Source organism: Oncorhynchus tshawytscha, linkage group LG10, assembly GCF_018296145.1.
Source record: "Oncorhynchus tshawytscha isolate Ot180627B linkage group LG10, Otsh_v2.0, whole genome shotgun sequence".
Classification (NCBI taxonomy): domain Eukaryota; kingdom Metazoa; phylum Chordata; class Actinopteri; order Salmoniformes; family Salmonidae; genus Oncorhynchus; species Oncorhynchus tshawytscha.
This window is the reverse complement of record NC_056438.1, coordinates 15,947,102-15,967,049: the sequence shown is the minus strand read 5'-3', so window position 1 is coordinate 15,967,049 and position 19,948 is coordinate 15,947,102. Positions and strand designations below refer to the sequence as shown.

General features: G+C 42.9%; 2 protein-coding genes across 8 annotated transcripts; one reads left to right on the top strand and one right to left on the bottom strand.

Moving 5' to 3' along the window:
- Nucleotides 1–1,890: 1,890 nt before the first annotated feature.
- On the bottom strand, nt 1,891–7,166 carry si:ch211-63p21.1. Of its 3 annotated transcripts, none has more exons than XM_042329527.1 (7): nt 6,965–7,166; nt 5,410–5,573; nt 4,004–4,093; nt 3,286–3,360; nt 2,938–3,008; nt 2,658–2,829; nt 1,891–2,500 (listed from the first exon to the last, which is right to left on the bottom strand). In XM_042329527.1, exons 2-7 carry the CDS (start codon nt 5,482–5,484, stop codon nt 2,279–2,281), a joined length of 705 nt encoding a protein of 234 aa, XP_042185461.1. In that variant the 5' UTR covers nt 5,485–5,573; nt 6,965–7,166; the 3' UTR covers nt 1,891–2,278. The 3 variants fall into 3 exon arrangements, with proteins under 3 accessions (XP_042185461.1, XP_042185460.1, XP_042185462.1); XM_042329526.1 differs by having other exon boundaries at nt 5,410–5,516; XM_042329528.1 differs by having other exon boundaries at nt 5,415–5,516.
- Nucleotides 7,167–13,270: 6,104 nt separating this feature from the next.
- si:ch211-63p21.2 (FH1/FH2 domain-containing protein 1) lies at nt 13,271–19,441 on the top strand. Of its 5 annotated transcripts, none has more exons than XM_042329490.1 (9): nt 13,271–14,486; nt 14,747–14,887; nt 15,195–15,377; nt 15,664–15,783; nt 16,884–17,045; nt 17,292–17,518; nt 17,967–18,207; nt 18,883–18,970; nt 19,058–19,441. In XM_042329490.1, exons 1-9 carry the CDS (start codon nt 14,010–14,012, stop codon nt 19,084–19,086), a joined length of 1,668 nt encoding a protein of 555 aa, XP_042185424.1. In that variant the 5' UTR covers nt 13,271–14,009; the 3' UTR covers nt 19,087–19,441. The 5 variants fall into 5 exon arrangements, with proteins under 5 accessions (XP_042185424.1, XP_042185423.1, XP_042185422.1 ...); XM_042329489.1 differs by having other exon boundaries at nt 18,883–18,991; XM_042329488.1 differs by lacking the exons at nt 18,883–18,970; nt 19,058–19,441 and having other exon boundaries at nt 14,750–14,887; nt 17,967–18,876.
- Nucleotides 19,442–19,948: the final 507 nt, after the last annotated feature.

The following is a 19,948-nucleotide window of genomic DNA, read 5'->3' as shown; positions in this document are numbered from 1 at the left end:
CTCACCCACCCCAGGCCCTTTTGTGTGTGTGCGTGCGTGCGTGCGTGCGTGCGTGCGTGCGTGCGTACGTATGTGCATGTGTGTGTGAAAGAGTGAGAGAGAGAGAGAGAGAGAGAGAGCTGCCACTCACATATTTAACACAGAATGCCATTCTGTCCTCACTGTTTCATAGTCGTGAGTGGTGCCCTCATTTTTCTTTCTATTCTCCTCCTCCTACTCCTCACCTTTGTGTCTTTCTCTCCCTCCCTCGCTCACTCCATCATCTCCTGCTCTCCTGAAGAAATGAGGAGAGAGATGTAGAGAAGCAGTCTTTCCATGTTGATGACTAACACTTCTGCACTTGGAACATAAGAGTGGTCATAAGCATTTGAATAAATACTTCTTTAAATCAGATATACATTTGCAATTCAAATCGCCCAATAATCAACATCCATGTTCCAGTTTAACCCATAAAGTATATTTAAAAATATACGTAAATATAAAATTAATTTAAAAAATAAACATTGTCAAAATACAATATAGCTTTATTTGATTACTGTGGCCCCAATGAAGCATAAAGATTAACATACATTGTGATAATTTTTGGGGGTTATAAATGTAAATTAACTAACACCCAGATCACTGGAGGCTGGTGGGGAGCTATAGAAAGGGCTCATTCTAATGGCTGGAATGGAATCAATGGAACGGAGTCAAACATGTGGTTTATTCCACTCCAGCCATTACCATGAGCCCGTCCTCCTATAACTCCTTCCACCAGCCTCCTCTGACCCAGATACAGTGGATCACAGCAGTGGATTTCAGACATACTTTATAAGCCGGAGGTGAATACATCCTTCATACAGTAAACATACAACTTGTAATAACCTGGTTTACAAGCAGGAGTAGGTGGTCCCCTCATAACCAAACACTTACAGTACAATACAGGTTTACGTGTACTGGATTATCTGTCTTACCTAGTTACAGTCTAGTTTATGAACTTCCTCCTGTGAATGACATAACACCCTATTCCCTACATATAGCAAATAGGGTGCCGTTTCAGACGTAGCCATTGCACAGAGTAGGCTATCTGTGCAATCCTGCTTCCATTAAATTAGGCCAAATTGTAATTTAGATCTATGGGTCCCTGGATTCACAGGCTAAATACCTCAGAGACAAGAGGGTGAGAGAGTGGGGGGTGGGGTGGGCACTCACTCATGTGCCAAGGACAGAGCATGGATTCAGTTACCAGACAGACAGACAGAGCAGGAACAGTAGATTGCATAGGTTGGTAATTTACATGTATTTCTATTGAGCCTACAAAACACGTGTAACCCTAAAACCCTTTGCCACCCACATATCACACCATCTTCAGCATAAGCAGCAAGCCAAGGGGTCTATTTTTGCAAATGAGTGGGAGAGAGAGAGAGAGAGACAGAGACAGAAACAGAAAGAGATATGAAGAGCACAAGCTGCCTGTTCAGAAATATTGTTGTGGAAAAGGGCGATGATGCTGCTATGGCTTATGGTCTGATGCTGCTATGGTTTATTGTCTGATGCTGCTATGACTTATGGTCTGATGCTGCTATGGCTTATGGTCTGATGCTGCTATGACTTATGGTCTGATGCTGCTATGACTTATGGTCTGATGCTGCTATGGCTTATGGTCTGATGCTGCTATGGCTTATGGTCTGATGCTGCTATGACTTATGGTCTGATGCTGCTATGGCTTATGGTCTGATGCTGCTATGGTTTATGGTCTGATGCTGCTATGACTTATGGTCTGATGCTGCTATGACTTATGGTCTGATGCTGCTATGACTTATGGTCTGATGCTGCTATGACTTATGGTCTGCTGCTATGACTTATGGTCTGATGCTGCTATGACTTATGGTCTGATGCTGCTATGGTCTGATGGTCTGATGCTGCTATGGCTTATGGTCTGATGCTGCTATGGTTTATGGTCTGATGCTGCTATGACTTATGGTCTGATGCTGCTATGACTTATGGTCTGATGCTGCTATGACTTATGGTCTGATGCTGCTATGACTTATGGTCTGATGCTGCTATGACTTATGGTCTGATGCTGCTATGGCTTATGGTCTGATGCTGCTATGACTTATGGTCTGATGCTGCTATGACTTATGGTCTGATGCTGCTATGGCTTATGGTCTAATATGATTTGTTTACAGTATACACACATGAATTAACAACATGATGTGGTGACGCGAGGTGATTAAAGCATAATTATATTACTCCATGAAAAATATTACAATTAATTAAATAAAACAGAGAAGTGAGGTCAAGTACTGGCCCGAGGCATCAGGAAAGATATGATGACGATGACTAAGGAGAGAGAGAGAGGGATGGAGAGGAGGAGAATGACAGGCAGGGAGAGAGACGAGGGCCACAGGAACCAGAGCCATTTTGGGCCAGTTCTGGGCCCTTCGACTGGAGGCCCCTGACCGTCTCCTCTGATACTGGGCCGACAGATCACTAACGGTCTGACCTGTGATACACTCTCCTGAGAGAGAGAGAGAGAGAGAGAGAGAGAGAGAGAGAGAGAGAGAGAGAGAGAGAGAGAGACTTTCAATATATGGCGGTTTCATTATGTGGTTGCGATGAGGTTTAACTGTGGTTGTGTATTAGGTTTGTAATGTGGTTCTGTGTGGTTGAGGTACCTCTAGTAAGGTTCTGTTGTGAGCCCGGTGGGGACTGAGTCTGAGGTTCCAGCGGTGACTCCTGTGACTCCTCCCCCCATCGTCCTCACTCTCCGTGGTGTCCTGCCGTGCTATTCGTGGTCGCTTCCGTCTCCGCGAACTGATTCGCTGGAGAGAACCTGGCTCCTGTAGTCTGGACCAATCGAAACAGCAACAAAATGAAAAGACAATAGGTACTGTTTATGAGTGACCGATTGTTGAGTAAGCAGTGTGTTTGTGTGTGTGTGGGTGTGTGTCGAACCTGCAATCTGTGTCCTCGATGTCAGCGTCTGCATCGCTGTCCCCCTGAGGATCGGACAGGGCACACTCTTCCTGCACAGTATGAGTCACATGAATTAGACACACGTACACGTGTGCAGTACAATCACTCATTGGTTTCAGCCACCTACATTTTTGCCAAAGGTAATACTTCAGTATGTTTGTGTGCATCATCATTCAACATTATATGGATTATGTTCAATAAACCATACTGAGTTGAAACCGTACTGATGTTTTGTAACATCAATATTTGTGTCATTGAACGAACACGCACGCACGCACGCACGCACACACACACACACACACACACACACACACACCCACACCCTACCTCTGTGCCATATCCCTCTGAGTACCTGGTTATCACTACCCTGTTTTTCCCACAGTGTTCACATTTCAGTGTGTCCTAAGAGAGAGAGAGAGAGAGAGAGAGAGAGAGAGAGAGAGAGAGAGAGAGATGGGGAGGGAGAGAGAGATAGAGAGAGATGGAGAGAGAGAGAGAGAGAGAGAGTCGTGAGCTGTGTACAGTATGATACGTATGTAGGTGAAATGCATAGGAAGAGATAAATATGCATTTCAGCGAGGCACAACAAACTAACGCCGGGACTCAATCCGATTGCGCATTGTCGACAATGCAGATTTTAAAGGCAATGTTTGCAGTAAACGGTGCAGAAGTCGGCTCAACTGACTATTACACTTAAATGTCAAGCTCACTATAGTGTACGGTTTTCGTTAACAACGAATTCAACAGGAGAAGTTCCGCCCCCATTCATTTTCAAACGAGGGCACACGCAGAGAAATGTGTGGGGGATTGTGGGAAGGTGAGCGGCGAGAGCCCTGCTAGCAGATTGGTAGAAAAGTTGAGCTCTGCTCCACTGTATGCAAATTTGATGCGAAGCGTTGGAGTGAAGCATTGTAATGAAGAGACAGAACCCACTGTAATAGTGCAGTTTTGGATTGAATCCTGCTGAAATATTGTCCAGGGTAATTGATGCTTCTGTATCTTCCCTTGGATGTAGAAAATAATATTATAGAACACCACTTCTCACCGGTGTCTGTGTGTGTGCTTCAGAGTATAGTATGCAGGGTCCAGTCTCACACAAACACACTACGCCAACTTCTCCACAACTTGCCCCCATCTGCAGGGAGAGAAACAGTAAGTGAGAGATACAGAGACAGAGAAACAGTAAGAGAGAGATACAGAGACAGAGAAACAGTAAGTGAGAGATACAGAGACAGAGAAACAGTAAGTGAGAGATACAGAGACAGAGAAACAGTAAGAGAGAGATACAGAGACAGAGAAACAGTAAGAGAGAGATACAGAGACAGAGAAACAGTAAGAGAGAGATACAGAGACAGAGAAACAGTAAGAGAGAGATACAGAGACAGAGAAACAGTAAGTGAGAGATACAGAGACAGAGAAACAGTAAGTGAGAGATACAGAGACAGAGAAACAGTAAGAGAGAGATACAGAGACAGAGAAACAGTAAGAGAGAGATACAGAGACAGAGAAACAGTAAGAGAGAGATACAGAGACAGAGAAACAGTAAGAGAGAGATACAGAGACAGAGAAACAGTAAGAGAGAGATACAGAGACAGAGAAACAGTAAGAGAGAGATACAGAGACAGAGAAACAGTAAGAGAGAGATACAGAGACAGAGAAACAGTAAGAGAGAGATACAGAGACAGAGAAACAGTAAGAGAGAGATACAGAGACAGAGAAAGAGTAAGAGAGAGATACAGAGACAGAGAAAGAGTAAGAGAGAGGGAAACAGCATGAGAGAGAGATAGTGTGTGTGACAGAGCAAGAAACAGAGAGATAAGCATGATAAATGAGGAACGAAGAGAGAAACAGAGGAGACAGATATATATATATAGAGAGAGAGAGAGAGAGAGAGAGAGAGCACAGAGAGAGAGAGAGAGGGAATGAGAGAGAGAGAGAATGAGAGAGAGAGAGCGAATGAAAGAGAGAGAGCGAATAAGAGAAAGATAGAATGAGAGAAAGATAGAATGAGAGAGAGCAGAAGATAGAATGAGAGAAAGAGTGAAAGAGCAAAAGAGAAAATGAGAGAAAGAGAGAATGATTGAGAGAGAGAGAGAGAGAGAATGAGTGAGAGAGAAGAGAGAGAGAGAGGAGAGAGAAGAGAGAGAGAGAGAGAGAGAGAGAGAGAGAGAGCAGAAAGTAGTAATGATTTATCTGGAGCCATCAGTCCATCACTAATTGGACAGCAGCAGAGGTTAGAAAGTATGCTTCATGCTGTGTAGAGTACAAACCTAACAGTGGGGCCCTAATTACCAATGTCTCACACACACAGACACACACTGAGACACATGCGTACACAAACCCACACACGGGATGGTAAATGTCCTATCTCTTGCCCTCACATGATTAGGGTTGAGTCGGTGTGGGTTATACTGCTCAAACAGACAAAGACACACACACACATGATGTTACCTCACAGTCATTGTCGGAGGTCTCTCCAGATGAAAACAGGCCATGAGAGTCAGATTCCCTCCAATGCTGCAGCATCCCTGACCTGACCCACTCTCTGTTACATAGACCTGTAGACAGGGGACACAGGGGTCAGGCTCGGGTTCAGTATGCAAACCTTGTGGAACCTTTCAGATAGAAACGGCATGAATAGAGCAGATGTGATTCCTTGTTCTATACGTCAGAGAGGCATGTTTGTTCTACATAACACATGTCTATCTGAACATTGGCCAACGTTGTGTCCTGCTTAATGCAGCCTAGGCTCAGGGTTATTCAGCATATCTACATATACACATCAAATAGGATGGCGGCATAGTTTAAAAGACAGGATGAAAATATATATTAGATAATAACAATAGTACATTTTATTTGTAGGGAGCTTTTCATTTACGGACAGTAATCACAACGCTCTTTACATTAGGGAAACCTATTAATATTATAGTAGTATCCAATGACTATACTTTTTCACCTCTGGCTGCACCTGCAAATTGTTGGGTATGTGGTAGGCATACTTTCTTTTTCAAACTAAATAAGCCTCATCATGGACAAACATTATTACAGTAAGTAGGTCTATTACAGTATGATCACAATGGAGGTGTTATAATTAAGCAATAAGGCCTGAGGAGGTGTTGTATATGGCCATTATACCACAACCCCCCGAGGTGCCTTATTGAAATCATAAACTGATTACCAATGTCATTAGAACAGTAAAAATATTATTTTTGTCATACCCGTGGTATATGGTCTGATATACCGCGCTTTTAGTGAATCAGCATTCAGGGCCAACCGGTCTATAATGTATAATATATATTATGTTTAACGTTATAAATAATACCCAATAGGGAATTCACTCTACAGTATTACAGCAACACAGCCTTCTACAGTTTGGATAAACACAGTCGGAGGAACGGAGCAGTGGGTGGAAAGTTCCATTGGAAAATGCTCTCGACAGTTTTTGTATATCCGAGGTGATACATTTCACCACAAGCTCGCATGCTGCTGCTAGTTGAGAGGGATTGAAATGTTTATCGTCATCAGAGGGGTATTTCACCTCTCACACGAGCATCTCTAAACAGCTGGTCTGTTATTACGTAATGCGGGAGGGAGCTTTTCGTAGCGCGATAACTTTTTTGCCATAAGCATGACCCGACGGTTTTTTCACCATGCATTTCCATAATATGCTGTAGTGGACTAAACAATCATACATACAATCAACATTGTGACTTCGCTGTGAATCAATTCAATTCAAGGGGCTTTATTGGCACGAGAAACCTATGTTTACATTGCCAAAGCAAGTGAAATTGATAATAAACACGCTGTCTAGAAACCCCGTAACTTAAATGCAACCAATGCCATTTCAAGTTGTGATGCTGCAGAAAAACGTAGGCCACACATAAGCATACTTTTCACCTATTCTAAATTATGTAATATAGCTATGGGGAATGCGATGATATTTAGATTGAGTTCCCCTATTACAGATATGCGCATATCAACTTGGGTTGCTTTCATAACTCCATACCTTAACTTGAATGCATCATTCCATCCCCCAAAAATGTTTCATGCGAAAAATATTGCAACTTTATATTTCAAATGACTGGAATATAAACGACGAATCTCTCTCGCGGGGTGTAAAACCGGAGGCTAGTGCTGCTTCCAAAATATTTGACATTGTAATCCGCTATGATGTCAGTGTGAAGCAAACGATAGCTCGGGCATCGGGAGTGCGCTGACCATAAATAAAACTCCAAAACAAGGCACGGGAGCGTGCAAAAAGGTGGGCGCAGATAGAAGATAGACACTTAGTATAACCACTCCTATATGGGAAGAAGAACGATGCGAGGCAGAATCCTACCAATCATTGATTTCAACACGGAGAGGGGTGGGGTTTATATGAAATTATATGAAATTTGGTGTGCGGCTTTTGTGCAAAACCTTTCCCCAAAAGTTTATAAATATATACAGTTTAAGTTCAAATGTTAGCTTAAATTAACAAACTTGAATAAACAAAGGAAGAGAGCACTGTTCAGATTTTCTTTTTCTTTCAAAATGTTATAAAGTAGGGCCTATAAAATAACTCAATTTGATAGGAAACAGTTTGACATTTAGTGGGGGGGTCCTCAAAATGGCATTACATTAACCAGGTTTCCATCCAACCTTTTAATGTGAGGAAAGTGCATGTCAAATAAAAAAATATTAGGACAGATTTTTATTTAACCTTAATTTCTTATTTACAATGACATCCTACCAGGGAAGAGTGGGTTAACTGCCTTGTTCAGGGGCAGAACAACAGATTTTTACCTTGTCAGCTTGGGGATTCTATTCAGTAACCTTCAGGTTACTGGCCCAACACTCTAACCAATAGGCTACCTGCCACACCCAATGAAAACAGCAGATTTGTCAGTAAACTTTCCAAATGTTTGATAAAACTAAATACCACAGAAAATCCTTTTGTGTCTGTAAAATGAATTATGGGAAATGCTTTTAATGCAAAAATATTGACATAATAACCATCATAGATTTTGAAGTAAACTTGGTGTCACGCATATGTTGTGTGGTCTTCCCACTACGACTCAGGAAAGCATGCAGTTTATTAGGATGCGGATGAAATAAGTTATGATGAACTTCACAGGGCGGTGAAAGCTTGCTTTCAATACATGTTGAGGGTATTATTCTGGTGACATGATGACCAATGCTTGACTGACGTTTGACCCAGAACATTTTGGCTATCTCGCACACAGCAAATTGGACAGTGCCGATTTTTCAGTGTAACATTTCTAGTTTAAGATTCAGGCATTAAATTCACTGTGCACATGTGAAATTAACACTCAGTGGTGTAAAATAACCCCCAGTGTTTGTGTTAATACCCAGACTTATTGTTTTACACTGTGCAGAGTAAAGCAGTACCATCAAAACCACACCCATCATTATCTCCTGAGTGGTGCAGTGGTCTAAGGCACTGAATCTCAGTGCTAGAGGTGTCAATACATACCCTGGTTTGATCCTGGGCTGTATCACAACCTGCCGTGATCGGGAGTCGCATAGCGCGGAGTGCAATTGGCCCAGTGTCGTAAGGGTTTGGCCGTCATTGTTAAATAATAATTGGATCTTTCCTGGTTAAATAAAACTATTTCCCAGCATGCTCTATTGCAGGTGAATATTTTGGTGAGATTTTTTTTAAATATCTGTGGTTTTGCATGTACATTGATTGATTGATTAATATTATGCTAAACAAAGATAAATAAATAAAAATCTAAACTAATCCAATCAGTTAAATATATGTATTGCCCCCATTATTGAAATGGTTGTTCCACTTTAAATGTGTTTTACTTTATTAAGTTTCTAACCCTGACAGTCATTCTGAATGCAGTTTGTGTGTAAATAAACATACTGTTTGATATCTTAACTCGGTCTGGATTCCAATAGGATTACATGTCACTTTGCAAGTCATCATGATGTGGCCTGTAAACTAGTGATGGAGAACTAAGGATTTCTCAAGGCTTTAACCAAATTGTGCTGAAGAATGGTTTATTGCTGGTAGCTTCATTATCTGTTCACAATTCACATTAGTGACATCTGCTGTTCAGCAATAAATAACACCGTGTGATTATCTCCCGAGCCCGTACGGGAGTTGTAGCGATGACACAAGATAGTAGCTACTAAAAAAACAATTGGATACCATGAAATTGGGGAGAAAAAGGGGTAAGAATTCAACAACAAAAAATAAACATTTTTTAAAGAAGTTATTTTTATGTGCACTACGTATTTACACACAGACAAGTCAATATGATGGAAACACAAATCTGCTGGGAAAATTTTCATATGGTTTCTATGCAGAATTTTGAATATTCACATGAAAATCTGTCATCAATGTGATGGAAACCTAATTATAGACCCCCTAATGACTTCTGGCGAGTGCTCTAGTCCAGTGTCATTTTGATTATGTCTGCACATCATGGTTTACCAGCAGCCCCAAACATCTAAAGAAAAGCTACAGACCAGTCAAACATTTTAAGCAGCTAGGCTGGCTATCTGTGGAAAAAAAGAGTAGTGTTAATTCAACTTGGCCTTGTCCACAGAATTATCACGGACTCCAGCCCCCAGGTACCTAACCAACAATGTTTTATTTGTTAGAGATGTCCAGCAGCATAATACCAGAGCCAGAGAATCTAATATTCATTGTTTGAAATAAAATAACAATTTATGTGTCTGTATCTATGTAATGTGTCTGTATCTCTGTAATGTGTCTGTATCTCTGTAATGTGTCTGTATCTCTGTAATGTGTCTGTATCTCTGTAATGTGTTTGTATCTCTGTAATGTGTCTGTATCTCTGTAATGTGTCTGTATCTATGTAATGTGTCTGTATCTCTGTAATGTGTCTGTATCTCTGTAATGTGTCTGTATCTCTGTAATGTGTTTGTATCTCTGTAATGTGTCTGTATCTCTGTAATGTGTCTGTAATGTGTCTGTATCTCTGTAATGTGTCTGTATCTCTGTAATGTGTCTGTATCTCTGTAATGTGTCTGTATCTCTGTAATGTGTCTGTATCTCTGTAATGTGTCTGTATCTCTGTAATGTGTCTGTATCTCTGTAATGTGTCTGTAATGTGTCTGTATCTCTGTAATGTGTCTGTATCTCTGTAATGTGTCTGTATCTCTGTAATGTGTCTGTATCTCTGTAATGTGTCTGTATCTCTGTAATGTGTCTGTATCTCTGTAATGTGTCTGTATCTCTGTAATGTGTCTGTATCTCTGTAATGTGTCTGTATCTCTGTAATGTGTCTGTATCTCTGTAATGTGTCTGTATCTCTGTAATGTGTCTGTATCTCTGTAATGTGTCTGTATCTCTGTATTGTGTCTGTATGTCTGTAATGTGTCTGTATCTATGTAATGTGTCTGTATCTCTATCTATGTAATGTGTCTGTATCTCTGTAATATGTCTGTATCTCTGTAATGTATCTGTATCTCTGTAATGTGTCTGTATCTCTGTAATGTGTCTGTATCTCTGTATTGTGTCTGTATCTCTGTAATGTGTCTGTATCTCTGTAATGTGTCTGTAATGTGTCTGTATCTCTGTAATGTGTCTGTATCTCTGTAATGTGTCTGTATCTCTGTAATGTGTCTGTATCTCTGTAATGTGTCTGTATCTCTGTAATGTGTCTGTATCTCTGTAATGTGTCTGTATCTCTGTAATGTGTCTGTATCTCTGTAATGTGTCTGTATCTCTGTAATGTGTCTGTATCTCTGTAATGTGTCTGTATCTCTGTAATGTGTCTGTATCTATGTAATGTGTCTGTATCTCTGTAATGTGTCTGTATCTCTGTAATGTGTCTGTATCTCTGTAATGTGTCTGTATCTCTGTAATGTGTCTGTATCTCTGTAATGTGTCTGTATCTCTGTAATGTGTCTGTATCTATGTAATGTGTCTGTATCTCTGTAATGTGTCTGTATCTCTGTAATGTGTCTGTATCTCTGTAATGTGTCTGTATCTCTGTAATGTGTCTGTATCTCTGTAATGTGTTTGTATCTCTGTAATGTGTCTGTATCTCTGTAATGTCTGTATCTCTGTAATGTGTCTGTATCTCTGCAATGTGTCTGTATCTCTGTAATGTGTCTGTATCTCTGTAATGTGTCTGTATCTCTGTAATTGAATACAGTCGGATGTTTACATACACTTAGAGTCATTAAAACTTGTTTTTCAACCACTCCACAAATTTCTTGTTAACAAACTATAGTTTTTGCAAGTCGGTTAGGACATCTACTTTGTGCATAACACAAGTCATTTTCCCAACAATTGTTTACAGACAGATTATTTCACTTATAATTCACGGAATCACAATTCCAGAAACCTGTCGGTGGATTTTTTTTGCATATATTTTATACAATTATAAATACAGGTACGTCATCAAAATGTTGAAAATCAGATTTCCCCTTCGCTCATCATTGTCAGCAGCCGGCTCTGATCGTAGTGTAGGTGTAATGTAACAGGCAGGGAGAGTGAGCTCATCAACCGTGGTGCTCGGCAAACACTCAATACTCTGGCCCGTAGCCCTGCGTGGCATCGACTGTGCCACAAATGTTTGCTGAAGTGACAAAGTCCATATCTATGTTTATAAACACGGGGTCGCTACAGTTATTGTTATCTGTGATTGTAAACATTATTTTGGAGTTAATTCTATGAGGGGGAGTGCAACAACAAAACAATTGTAGAAGGAAGGGTCCCCCTCCCCCCCCCTACACATATTACACATGACACAGCTTAGTATTCTATTTCTTTATATTTATGACAAAAATCTAATGGATTATTGGAACAATCCTAATTTAATTGGCTTACAGTGACTTCTCCCCCAGCCCAACCTCTGCATGTTGTTTGACCCTGAAGTCAAAGAGCCGTTGGGGTCTCCTCCATCTCCTCCGACCTAATTGGGAATGATTAAACATAATCATTGCCCAGATCTGTCCGATATCCCCGGAGTCCCGGAGGCTTACAAACAAACACAAACAGTTGTGGAGACAGTCTACAATATCCAGAGACAGCAGAGTCGCCGCCTACCTCTGACGCGATCATGGACAGTCTACAATATCCAGAGACAGCAGAGTCGCCGCCTACCTCTGACGCGATCATGGACAGTCTACAATATCCAGAGACAGCAGAGTCGCCGCCTACCTCTGACGCGATCATGGACAGATTCATCAAAGCAACCCCATCCGGAAATGTATTTTCCCACGAGGAAAGCTGCGCCTGTGAACAAGGGTATCACTGAGTAGTCAGTGAGCAGTGCACCGTAGTTTAGGCCTCGTTCATTGAAAGTGCATAATTGTACTTCCCTAAGACATGTATGTAAACGTGTTCTACTTTTTTTTCTTGTGTGGGCCTAAACTTATTCTCCAATTGGACCTCATTTGACCTCCATTCAGATTGAGAAAATAACAACTTTATTTTACATCAGTTGTGGCAAGTCTGATAAGACAAAGAAGCGAATGTATTACAGTAACATTCACACATGACAAATGCTATAACGAACATGTCTATCTAACCTACGGGCAAACAATAATTGACACACTCTACAAGCCTAAGTACAATCAGGCCTTCATTCAGACCATTAAGTTTCGCATGGTACAGACAGTGTATGTGTCACTGTTTGGAGCCTATAAGACTACAGATGTAGGATCTTAATTTGAGCACGTTTGGTACAGCAGGAAAATAATCCTGCAGCAACAGATAATGTGAATTATTATGAGGTTTATAATTAATGGACAATCTTGGAAAGGTTGATACATTGTTCGTAAGGGAAAAGGAAGTCTGAAATCTCTATGTTTTTTTAAACCACAAATACACTCAAAGTTTTACATATCCTGCATTGCAGGAAAGTTCTCCTGCAAATTAAGGTGCTACATCTGTAATAGCTATAGGAGGGGTGCTGTCATTATGGCTGCCAAGCATGCAAAGGACCATGAACACAACTGACCCTATTGTGCTTTGAGCAGGACTAGGCCTGGAAATCATGTAGGTTACAAGGACTCTTTTTCATTATGAGTAATGCTATGTGCACAAATCACATTCAAAGGCTCGTTCTTTACTATTAGTAAAGGCGGAGAGACCGGTATGTCTTAGGAAAGACATCATTATGTTCATGATGGGGGGAGCAAAGAGAGGGAGGGAGGGAGGGAGGGAGGGAGAGAGGGAGAGAGGGAGGGAGGGGAGATCAACAGCAGCAGATAGAGGGTTGTGTATACACAAGAAGCAAATTAAACAGGAGATGTTGGCTCGATAAGGAAATTAAGGAAAAGGGTGCAACTCAAATAAACTGAGACTGATACATTTCAGCCCTGATAGAAGAGACCACTCACAGAGTCAGAGAGAGAGAGAGAAGTTTCTGTGAAACCAGGTCGGGTCATTGCATGAAAACAGTTGGAAACAACAGAACCATTCCTTGGAAATCAGAATTGAACAGAACATCAGAATTGAACCCTGAATTCGTAGAGGAATCTGGACCCATCTGATTCTGATCCGATCCAATTGGTGCGCATTCTATCCGTTCAAGGGACAATTTTACTCTACATTCCTAAGTAGAAGCAGAAGAGCATTCTTTTTTTGGAAGCAAATGACACCTAAAGCAAGTTCTGGATTGTGGGAATAATATTGGGAAAGGTGGTTTGTGGATCATGGAGCAGTCATGTGGTTTTGGCCTGCATTCAGTGGTCACAGGGTGACAAGAGAGGAGATAACAGGATTAGTATGGAGATATTGTTATAGAGGGAAATCTGAGTGTTGTGATCTCTTCTCTTCTCTCAAAGACCTGCAGGATGAATGGGTGAGAAGGAAAGAGAGGATAGGAGGTGTTCATTCACTGCTTTTTCCTGCGTATTCAGAAAAGGAAGAACACTCATATTAACTGTGTTTTTTCAACTGCTGTTTTTTTTCAAAAAGTGTGTCTAAAACAACAACATAAAACACATTTTCTGAAGAATATGTTTAAAAACTGCAAATAAACCAAAACCATTAGGTTATAGCTGAAAACCTCAATTCCGGATAGCACAAAACCAAGGCAATCCTGAAAGGACCAATGACACAATCCTATCAAATCAAGGACATGCCCTTAACTTCAGGCCTCGACAAATCCTGGGTTTCCTTCCTAAAGTCTGCACCTCGTCTCCGCCTCAACACCTTGGACTTCTCCGACCTGTGGGATGAGGAGGACCTGGGATTGGACAGCGCCGAGGAAGACGATGGCACCTTGATCAACCAAACCTCAGCATGTCTCCAAACACCACCTCCTCCTCCTCCCATGCCGCCCTCAGCTCCTCCCCCTCCCCTGTCTACAGGATATGCCTCTTCCATGGGGAAACCCTCAGGTTGTCGTACCTTAAAGCTCCACTGGAGGGAGCTCCACAGCCTGCCCCCCCTGCCCAGGGTTAGCCGCTTTGGGCCCCAGACCATCTGGGCTGGGCTGGAGCCGGTGCACCTGGACACCAACCGGCTGGAGTACCTGTTTGAGACCAAGGGAAATGGCTCCATCTGCAGCGTGCTGATGGGAAGGCAGGTAAGAGTTGAAATCAGAGCTCTCTTGAGTGCTCTGCAATCCAATTTCTTGGTGCTCTGGCTAATTATATAAGGCTAATTTTGTAAGGTATTCTGGCTAATGTTGGTGTACTTTGAGAGGAACAAAGTGTACAGCACTAACAGTGGAATCAACTGGGACTGGTGCAGACAACTACAAACCCTTCAGCTCTCAAGGACAGGGTTGGTGATCACTGTGTATGACTGGACTCTACCATCTCCCCCCCCACCCCTCTCTTCCAGAAGCTGCCGTCTGTCTCAGTTCTGGGGGTGAAACGGAGTAACATCATCACAATTGCCCTCAGTAGCCTCCCTCCTCCCCGCCTGCTGCCTCCTGCCATTTATACCATGGACTGTAGTGTTCTGGACAGAGAGGACGTACAGGTACAGTCTCCACTACAGACGACTATCATGACTCACTGTATATTTTGACTGCATATATAGTGACCATTCACTGATAACTCATAAACCACTGCAAAGCCAACATTGAAAATACAATGAGGCAAATAGTATTATGTTGCATGTCACCTTCCTGACTGCATCTTATACTAGTAGGAGGACTAACTTATACTCCACTTACTGCCAACTCATCTCTACCACACTACATCAGCCTGTACCTTACTACAGGCATACCTTCTCCACAGACTTTCACACCCATCTAAATCCCTTCTCTCTTTCTCTCTCCATCCAGCGTCTCCAGTCCCTGGTCCCCAGTGAAGAGGAGCTGTCTCTGATCAGGAAGGCCCAGGCCGAGTCCCCCCACTCGCCTCTGGGCCCAGCTGAGCTCTGTCTCCTAACCCTGGGGCAGATCACTTACCTGAGCCCCAGGCTTCAGCTCTGGGCTTTCGCTCTGGACTATGACACCCTGGAAAGAGTAGGTGGTGTCTGAGTGTCATAAAATGGAAGGCATAATGAGTGATTAGAGGAGGTGGAGGATGGATGGAGAATGGATAAGGGGCTGTCACCTTGTGGCATTATGGTTTATTGCGGAGAAGTTGTAGAGGTTTTAAACTTTGAAGTGTGATGCAGAGTGGCATTTCTTAGGCAACAAACTGAAGAAAACGGATTGAAACACAGAGGGACTACTTGAACTTCCAATAAGCGTCCAATAACTGTGAATGTGTTGCTTACCTATTGCTGTATGTTATTTATATAACCAGGAAATTGCAGAGCCTCTCTTCCACCTGAAGCTTGCCATGGAACAGCTGGCAGCCAATCAGACCTTTAGATGCATCTTGGCCACTGTGCTAGCCATTGGTAACTTCCTCAATGGATGCAAGGTGAACAACATACCATCATCAACTCCTTTGCATTAGTCTCGTTCCTCTTTTTTCACTGTTGTTGTTGCAGGGATCCATTGCGCTTCCCAAACTCGGTGCACTTGTCTTTTTAATTTTTAATTTTTTTTTACAATACACAGCTGATTCAAATGATCAAAGCTTGATGATTAGTTGATTATTTGAATAAGCTGTGTAGTGCTAGGGAAAAAAACTAAACGTCCACCCCTTGAGGTCCCCAGGACCAAGTTTGGGAAACCCTGGTCTAAATCCTAGCAATCTAACTTTCTTTCTCGCCTCTCTCTCTCTCCCCCGCTTTCTCTTTGTCTCTCTCTCTCCCCATCTCTCTGTCTCTCTCCCTCTCTCTCCCCCTCCCCTCCCTGTCTCTCTCTTTCTCTCTCTCCTCCCTGTCTCTCTCTCTCCTCCCTGTCTCTCTCTTTCTCTCTCTCCTCCCTGTCTCTCTCTCCCCTCCCCTCCCTGTCTCTCTCTTTCTCTCTCTCCTCCCTGTCTCTCTCTCTCTCTCTCCTCCCTGTCTCTCTCTTTCTCTCTCTCCTCCCTGTCTCTCTCTCCCCTCCCTCCCTGTCTCTCTCTTTCTCTCTCTCCTCCCTGTCTCTCCTCTCTCTCTCCTCCCTGTCTCTCTCTTTCTCTCTCTCCTCCCTGTCTCTCTCTCCCCCTCCCCTCCCTGTCTCTCTCTTTCTCTCTCTCCTCCCTGTCTCTCTCTCTCTCTCTGTCTCTCTCCCTCTCTCTCTCCCCCTCCCCTCCCTGTCTCTCTCTTTCTCTCTCTCCTCCCTGTCAATCTCTCTCTCTCTCTCTGTCTCTCTCTCTCCCCCTCCCCTCCCTGTCTCTCTCTTTCTCTCTCTCCTCCCTGTCTCTCTCTCTCCCCCCTCCCCTCCCTGTCTCTCTCTTTCTCTCTCTCCTCCCTGTCTCTCTCTCTCCCCCTCCCCTCCCTGTCTCTCTCTTTCTCTCTCTCCTCCCTGTCTCTCTCTCTCCCCTCCCCTCCCTGTCTCTCTCTTTCTCTCTCTCCTCCCTGTCAATCTCTCTCTCTCTCTGTCTCTCTCTCTCCCTCCCTCCCTCTCGCTCTCCCTTTCTCTCTCTCTCTTTAGGCCGGTGGTTTTGAGTTGAGTTACCTGGGGAAGTTGTCTCAGGTCAGAGATACACACTCCCGTCAGCCTCTCCTGTACCATATGTGTGTTCTGCTCCTGCAGCTCTACCCACAGTCCTCAGACCTCTACTCTGATATCACCTCTGTCACCCGCACCAGCAAGGTGTGTGTGTGTGTGTGTGTGTGTGTGTGTGTGTGTGTGTGTGTGTGTGTGTGTGTGTGTGTGTGTGTGTGTGTGTGTGTGTGTGTGTGTGTGTGTGTGTGTGTGTGTGTGTGTGTGTGTGTGTGTGTGTGTGTGTGTGTGTGTGTGTGTGTGTGTGTGTGTGTGTGTGTGTGTGCGTGCGTGCGTGTGTGTTTTGCGTGCGTGTGCGACCACTCTGCTCTCAACCCTCCCCTGTCTCTCTCCCAGTGTGACTACACCCAGGTCCAGTCCAGCCTCTCACAGCTGGAGGCCCTTTGCAAATCCTCATGGGACCAGCTGCGTCTGCTAGAACGGGAGGATGAGAAGAAGAGAGGAGGACGGGACAGAGGAGGGGAGCGGGAAGGCACCCTGCGACAGAGGTTACCTACGTTCCTGAAGGAATGTGAGGACAGGCTGAAGGTACTGAGAGCTGTCCATCGGAGGGTTATCAACAGGTGATGTCTGAATATTGTAACTTGTGTAACTTTACTGACCTAATACAATACTTTACATTAAGGTACGCTTAAAATGATGTATAAATGGCTTATAAGTAGTTTATAACGTTGATTTGATTAGTTTAGAGATTCATACATCTGGAATAAACAGCTATGACACTAGAAATGGGTGATTGTTGTTGTTTCTCTCTCTCTTTTCCTCCCTCTCTCTCTCACTTCCTCTCTATCTCACACCTTTTCTCCCTCTATTTTTCTCTTTCTCTTTCCCTCTCTATCGCTCTCTCTCTCTATCTCTCTCTCTCTATATATATCTCTGCCTCGCTCTCTTCTTCTCTCTCACACACTCTCTTCCTCTCTCTATCTCCCTCTCTCTCTCCCTCTCTTCTCTCTCTCTCTCTCTCTTTTTTCTCTTTCTCTGTACTCTCTCTCTCGCTCTATCTATCTGCAGGTTTCACTCATTCCTTTTGTTTCTGGGTTACTCTCGTACGATGGTGAGAGAGACGAATGCGGAGGACTTCTGTAAGACCGTCAGTGACTTTTCCCTGGAATACAGAGCCACCCGTCTCTCCATCCTGCAACAAAGGGAGAGAGAGAGGGGGCGAGAGAAAGGAGGAGAGAGTCCCAGCTCACCTGCACCTAACCACAAACACCACTACCATCCCCACCACCACCACCAGACACCTTCTCAGGTAGAGACTGATGGGAGAGCGAGAGAGAGGGAGAGAAGTGACAGTGTCACAAAAAACAGGAGTGTATTCAATAGGAATATAAGCAAACAGCCGAAACGGGGGAGGACTATCCTGAACTTAATCCGCGGTAGGCGAAACAAAGCCACTGACCGCCCCAGGCACATTGTTAATGTTTTTGTTTCAAAATTAGCATCCAGAAAAGTGGTAGAAAAAAAATCCTAGTTCATACTCTGCTGTTCTATTGCACATGCAGTGACGTCCAAGGGGGAAAAAAGCGGGTTTGTTGTCTGAAGTTGTTACTAAGAGATTGCAAGGTCGTGAGTTCAATCCCCAGCTGAGTTATACCAAATAATGGAAAAATCGGAGCTGATGCATCTCTGTTTAACACTCAGCATTAAGGAGTTAGATTGGGAATAATGCCTTGTGACAGACTACACTCCTGTCCAGAGGGTGTACTTGTACATCAAGATGCCTCATGCTACAGAAACAGGCTCATGAGTTAAGGCTTGTGCAAAGCTACTTAGACATAGTTATATTGCAAACGGATGTGGCAGATTCACTGCTGTGGATTCCTGATTTAAATGGAACTACACATGTATACATCAATAATAAGTAGCTGAATAATATGTGAGTTATGAATTTTTCATTTTCATAACTGTGTTGTTCATTTGTTAGGAGAGCTTGGAGCAGTGCAAACTAGAGGAGGTATTGAAGACCCCCGAATCTGACTTTCAGTTAGATTCCACCCTTCCACGCCACCGCAGTAAGAAGACTGATATCAGAGGTACACACACACACACACACACACACACACACACACACTCACCGTACCTATTTCTTGGTGTTTCAGGTCGACTCTCCCGGAAGCTAAAGTGGTGACATGTGAAGTGAAGTGTGTCGTCTGTCCTGCGTTTCTGTCTACATCTGTTTGTAGAATCATGCATTGTTATTGCTACACAGGTGACGATAGTCACTGTAAATGCATACTGTTTAGCACACCATAGTCCCTGCATGTTGTATGCTACAATGCAATAAAATATTCTGTCATGCACTTCAACAAGCACATAGGCCTACTTATTCTCATACACAAACACAATCTTATCCACAGTCAGACTAACACAGCAGCATTGAAAATAAACACGTGTAAATATGTGTAGACATGAAAACTATTTTTGACAAATGTTTCACATTTCTATACATGTATGTGAAACATAAAAAACTTGCCAAACATGGATTTCCTTTTTACACGTGGATTTTCTGTGTGTTAGTGACATCAATAATGTCACTATGTTTTTGTTGTCAGAAAATGCATTTAAGACATTCAACATACATTTTTCTGCCAACACATGAAATTCACTGAAGAGGATGGTCCTCCCCTTCCTCCTCTGAGGAATCTCCACTGATCCACACTAAACAAAAATATAAACGCAACATTGGTATTCAAATCAAAATCAAATCAAATCAAATTTATTTATATAGCCCTTTGTACATCAGATGATATCTCAAAGTGCTGTACAGAAACCCAGCCTAAAACCCCCAACAGCAAGCAATGCAGGTGTAGAAGCACGGTGGCTAGAAAAAACTCCCTAGAAAGGCCAAAACCTAGGAAGAAACCTAGAGAGGAACCAGGCTATGTGGGGTGACCAGTCCTCTTCTGGCTGTGCTGGGTGGAGATTATAACAGAACATGGCCAAGATGTTCAAATGTTCATAAATGACCAGCATGGTCGTATAATAATAAG

Coding starts and splice junctions, on each gene's coding strand:
- si:ch211-63p21.1 (XM_042329527.1), bottom strand. CDS start 5,484: ATGCTGCAGCATTGGAGGGAATCTGACTCTCATGGCCTGTTTTCATCT. Junction 3,361..4,003: donor AAGCACACACACAGACACCG/GTGAGAAGTGGT, acceptor TCTCTCTCTTAG/GACACACTGAAATGTGAACA. Junction 2,830..2,937: donor ATCGAGGACACAGATTGCAG/GTTCGACACACA, acceptor CGATTGGTCCAG/ACTACAGGAGCCAGGTTCTC.
- si:ch211-63p21.2 (XM_042329487.1), top strand. CDS start 14,010: ATGACACAATCCTATCAAATCAAGGACATGCCCTTAACTTCAGGCCTC. Junction 15,784..16,883: donor ACTTCCTCAATGGATGCAAG/GTGAACAACATA, acceptor CTCTCTCTTTAG/GCCGGTGGTTTTGAGTTGAG. Junction 17,519..17,966: donor CATCGGAGGGTTATCAACAG/GTGATGTCTGAA, acceptor ATCTATCTGCAG/GTTTCACTCATTCCTTTTGT.